At 35.0% G+C, this 5,693-nt stretch overlaps 1 protein-coding gene across 1 annotated transcript in view; it reads left to right on the forward strand.

The window, feature by feature from the left end:
- The window catches only part of LOC114031871 (peroxidasin-like protein), a 475,034-nt gene extending 471,981 nt beyond the window's left edge, over window positions 1-3,053 (forward strand). The window contains exons 22-23 of the mRNA XM_027847056.1: window positions 366-479; window positions 2,689-3,053. Coding sequence (XP_027702857.1) covers window positions 366-479; window positions 2,689-2,820 — 246 coding nt within the window. The 3' untranslated portion in view covers window positions 2,821-3,053. The remainder of the gene's footprint in view (window positions 1-365; window positions 480-2,688) is intronic.
- The last annotated feature ends 2,640 nt before the right edge of the window (window positions 3,054-5,693 follow it).

Here is a 5,693-nt window from a genome sequence, read left to right on the forward strand (position 1 = left end):
ACTACTACTACTACTACTACTACTACTACTACTACTACTACTACTACAGGACAGGATTGGGACCTCTGATTTCATTGCTGCTTTGTTGTAAATCTGACGCCTTTAGAGTTCACATTAACTCTTTCCCTTTACAGAGATATATAGAATGCTTGGGTTTCTGTTTAGGAATATAGATATTGGAAGATTCTGGTTCATTAACTTTGGAATGAAAGTGTTAAAGAAAAATGAGTGTGTAGCTTGGAAGTTTCCTATGCCTCCCGGGCTTCTGCTTACATAGTGTAGTATTTCATTAAACCATGTTATTCATCGGCTTAGTTTCTCTCTCCTCCAATTTTTGCCTCCTTTCCTTCCACCTTCTAATTCAGATAAACAAGCTGGAGGCTCGCCTGAGGCAGGAGGGATGCATGGATGATAATAGAATTCATCGGAGGGACAATGAACACTGGATGAAAGAAGACTGCATTAGCTGTATCTGTAAGGTATGTTTGGCTCTCAGTTCTTTCATCACTTTCCCTCTATTTTCCCTTTGGTTTCCTGCCTGTTGAAACACTGTGAAGAATTTTTCCTTGAAACTGTACCTTTGTGAAGCAGATTTTGGGGATACTTTTGAAGGTTGGCCTAAGTGTGTGGTGATCAATGATTTTCCCATTATTGTAGTGATTCAGAAGGGCAAGTGTTCAGTGCTTAAGTCCAGGATTACTCTTTGCATAGTTCTGTCTACTGTCCAGTGATTTTTTTTCTCTGAAATGTATGAAGTTTAGTCTTCAAATAGACTGGTTATGAAGATGAGAGAATTAATGTCAAGGTCCTCTAAACTTTGATTGTGATACAGTACCCTAATTGGTGACACAGACCTACTCTAGATCCCTCTCCCTTTCACTCTCTTTCCTTCTCTTTTTTTCCCCCTCTCCCTTTCACTCTTCTTCCTTCTTTTTTCCCCTCTCTCTAGCCCTTCCCATTCCCCTCCCTCTCTCTCATTTCATGCTATATTTTGAACACATGGTATGTGTTTTGAGGGCTAGTTTAAGCCCAATCATGGGAGAGAAACCAGAGTATTCCTTGTGACTATTAGCAGAATTGTTTTCTTCCTGTTCCCATAAACAATCTTCATTCTTTTTCTTGTTGTACTAACAATTTTAATTTTGTACTTTGAAAAAACTACAGAGTCTACGTACAGTTAAATTGTTGAATCTATTCAGTGGACATATGGAAAGAAGAATTAATGGAGTCCACACTCAAATGAATTTGGAGTTAACTAGACACATTGTTTTTAAAGTGAAAGCACATCACAATGTTTATTTGATTAAATCAATTTCCAAACCTTGATTCAATTATTAATAATTTCTGAGTGCATTTTTTCATAGGCCCTGATTGAGGAGAAAACTATCTAAGGATAAGAAAAATACTCAAAATGAAAGTAAGAATATTCTGCAGAAAAGTACACTGCAAAATTTGTGATAATAGGGGGCTTCCATAATACAAGAAGAGAAATTATTCAGATACAAATAAATACCATACTATGCAATTGTTATGCTTGCACAATGAGTTTGGTTCTCTTAAAACTGTGTGTTTGCAAGGACTATATCTTGCATGATTGCTTTTGGCATTAGAGAAGCCTAGCTTCAAATGACAGCTCTCTACTTGTCAGTCTTCAGAGATATTTGGTTAAATTGCTTTAATGTCAACAAAACAAAACACTGGTGTAACTTTCCTAGTGGTGGGCACTAGGGAAATTACAGATTTGCCTCATATTAATGTCTAGCTTCAAGGTCTGTGACTGATCTACCAAAGCAAAGCCTTGTTCTTAATCAAAACTTGCCATGAGGAGGAACCTCACCTCAGAAGAACTACAAAGAAAGTCATTCTGTCCATACGTTTGGGGACAGCAATTTTCTCTCCTGTCCATACACCTTCTTCACTCAAGACACTATGGGATGCTAAAAGTGTTCCACAAAAGTTTTACATCCTGATCTTCCATTGTTCTCTTCCCTCCCTACCCTAGGCAGTGAGGTTGCATTTTGAGTCGGGAAGAACTGACTTCAGATACTTAACTAGATGTATTACTTTGGGAGAGCCAGTTAAAACTCTGGGTTTCAGTTTCCACATCTGTAAAATAGGGATAATAGTAATGTAAGGATCAAGTGAGATAATATATATAAAGCTTTTTGTAAACCTTAAAGCACTATATAATATGATTATTATTACTCTCATTTAGCATTGTATGGGGAGGTGGTGAAAAACAATTTACCCTTGGTGTGTGTATATCTCTAGTACCCACATCTATATTTATATGAAAAGGTGTATGTATATCTCTAGTACCCACATCTATATTTATATGAAAAGTTTGTGGTCATTAGAAATTTTTCAAAGCATGTAATCAATTAATTGTCAGTTTACTGATTTTCCTTCTTGAAGGTGGAGTATTTCTTTCTGATAAGAGGTGCCAGATTTCCCATTTAATAACTCATAATATGTAGTTCATTCAGTGGGCTCCAAAGGCTTGACAAAGTTACAATGAACATATCCTACATAATTTATTTTGATTGTAGCTGCAATGGAAGGGGGAGAGAGGGGGAGACTATATAGGTCTAGAAAATACTTGTATATCAAAAGAAGAATTGATCTAAATGTTTCTAGGTGTTTTTATGTCATGAAACATGAAGCTAATATTTAAATATTACCTTTCAGAGTGGTCAGGTGACATGTACCGTGGAGACCTGTCAACCCACAGAGTGCCTCAACCCACAAATGGTGAAAGGAGTGTGCTGTTCCCTCTGCATGGACAATGAAAAACCAGATGATTTCCCAGAGAAACTTTAACAAACATCTCCTTTTACTGGAGCTCAAAATAGGAAGTTAAGACTTGTCATTCAGTTCTGAGCAATGGGATAACAACTTATGCTCACATTTTGATATGAAAATGCATGCTGATTTGAAAATTCAGACTAGTTTAAGCCTTAAAATACACTGAACATATTCTACCATTTTCTCTAACTTTGCCTGAAAATATGCAAAGTAAATTATGTCATAAAAACTGTACTTAAAAACCTTCATTATACTGTCAAATATTCCGTAAGCTGTGATTACAAGTCACTGTTCTCAGAAGCTTAAATGGATTATCTTATACTCTTTTCACTAATCATTTTTAAAGTCAGAAGAATTCTGTTTTCTTAAACTTCAGTAATGAGTGAAGATATCTGATTTTGCTGTCTCAGTGAGATTGAAAGCCTAATCAGATGAGTTTCCTACTTATTTGAGATCAGAGTTACGATCATTTGGACTGTTTCTCCTCTAAATTCCAAATTCCCCAGCAGACTGCAGTTCCAATAACTCAAGAGACTACACCCCCAAGGAGTCTGTTGTTATATTTCAAGGGCTCTGTGTATTTGGATGGGAAAAAATTAGATCTTTATTTTCACTAACTTCTAATTAAAATGTTGAATTTTCTTCATTTATAAGAATATAAAAATATAATATAAACAATAGCTCAATATTGAATGTAAGCAATAAACCAATATTTGGAGAAGGGGTTCATTCACTTCACCAGACTGCCACAAGAGTCTGTTACACAAAAAAGGCTAAGGACCCTTGTTTTAGAGAGTTCTATTCCATTATTTCTTCAGTTTGTAAATCTTTGGATATTGACAACCCAATGAAAGCATTAGATTGGTTCAAAATAATGCAATGAATTGTAGACAACACATTGAGGATTTATTGAGGGCTTACTTATTCTGTGCAAGGCATTGTTTTAAGTGTGATGGGGTGGGCAGATGAAGATGAATTAAATATGACTGGAGAGCAGAATAATCACAGTGACCCTTGAGTCTAACATCTTTATTTTACAGATTAGGAAACTAAGGTCCAGGGAAGTTAAGTGACTTGTCTAAAGTCATAAAGGTAGTGATCATCATAGTTAAGATATGAACTCAGGTCCTCTGTCTCCAGGCCAGTGCCCTTTCTACGATACATGTCTCCTTATTCCCAAGTGGACATACAGTTCAAAGTAGAATGTGAAAAGTGCCATGTGAGGCAGAGACTAACTTGTAATTTTACCAATATAGGGAAATCCCAGTTGTGGAAACCTCCTTTACAAATGGAAATTGGCATCTTCTCTGTAATTTATGGTTTTAAAACTACCTATAGTACTGAGAAGCTCAGTGACTCACCCAGAACCATATAGCCAGTATGTGTCAAATCCTGAACTTGAACTAAAGTCTTCCTGGATGCAAGGACATCTTTCTATCCACTACACCATGCTGTCTCTCAAAGCAATTGTTATGTGAACCCAGAGAAGGGAGAATTTTATGCTAACTGGAGGAAATTTAAAAAAAAATCACAGAGAAATAGCATTTAAACTGGGCCTTGAATAATAGGATATAATTTCAAAAGGCAACAATAGTGAGGCAGAAAGAACAATCTTGAGCAAAGGTACAGAAAGGAAAGAAAATATTCTGTTAACAGCTCTCAGGGTGCTAGATAATTGTGTATTTCTCAGGAAAAATAAAACTGAATAAACCCAAGTAATGAGAGTTCTTAAAGAACTTCTCTCATTTCATTTGCGAAGCCATATAGATATTTCTGAGGAATTCAAGGTTTCCAAATACACATGTGCCTTGCTATTATTTTTTTAAATGTAATATTTCAGCAGTTAATCTAGAGGTAATGATTTGCCTTGAAAAACAATTCTTCACTTTACAAGGCAGCCACTAGATTCTTCTTTTAAATAGCGAGCTCTATTAATGTGTTTATAATAGGAATTGATTTACAAAACTTGAATTTCATTCAATTTTTTCTGAAATGCATCGATAATATAAAGCACCACCAATCCATGTGTGTTGTAAATAGTTCAAAGCTTGAGACTAGAGCCATTAATGTAAAGGAATAGTATTTTCTTGTGTGCAGAAGGAAAACTTTAAAATAAATTATTTTGGACTGATCATTGAATATAAACTTTCCGTGTTGTAGTTCCACAACAGGCACAAAAGAATACTCAGGGAAATAGCTCAACTTCTTTTTGCTTCTAAATGAATAAAATCCAGTACATGTCTTCAAAAATTTATCATTATTATTATTATTATCCATAATTATGTAAAAATAAATATGAGGCTATGTATTTTAGGCAAACTTGTTCTCATGTATTTAGTAAGATTATAAATAGATGAAATGGTATGTGGAGTGTCAGGAAAACATATCTTCAATCCTAAAATGTTCAAGCCTTTCCCCTCACTCTCCCAACTAAAATAGAAGTGCTCCACATTTTGTTTTGAAATTCATATATTAAGGCCATCTAAATGTCATCTAAAGAAACTTGGCTTACTTGAAAAGTATCTCACTCATATAATATATAAGGATTTTATTCCTTCTCTTTACATCCCACATACCAAAAAGCTAAAGTTTGGTGGTATCTTTCAACTCACAGAATGGAAACCTAGCAAAATAATGTAAATATGTTATGCCTATGTTGTTAAGATATTTTTCTGTTCCTCAAAGAGTCTCCAGACCAGTTCCCTGAAAGCTTCTTACAAACCATTATTTTTATAACTATTCTAAAAATACAGAGAATATAAGTGATAGAAGGGAATTTCTAGAGCATCTAGGCAGAACCCTTCATTTTTTCTGAGAAAATTTAGGCCCACAGAAAATTGCTTTTCTCTTATATCACACAATGAATTAATGGAGGAACTGGGACTGCC

This window comes from Vombatus ursinus, unplaced genomic scaffold (genome assembly GCF_900497805.2).
Source record: "Vombatus ursinus unplaced genomic scaffold, bare-nosed wombat genome assembly UNPS02015255.1, whole genome shotgun sequence".
NCBI lineage: Eukaryota > Metazoa > Chordata > Mammalia > Diprotodontia > Vombatidae > Vombatus > Vombatus ursinus.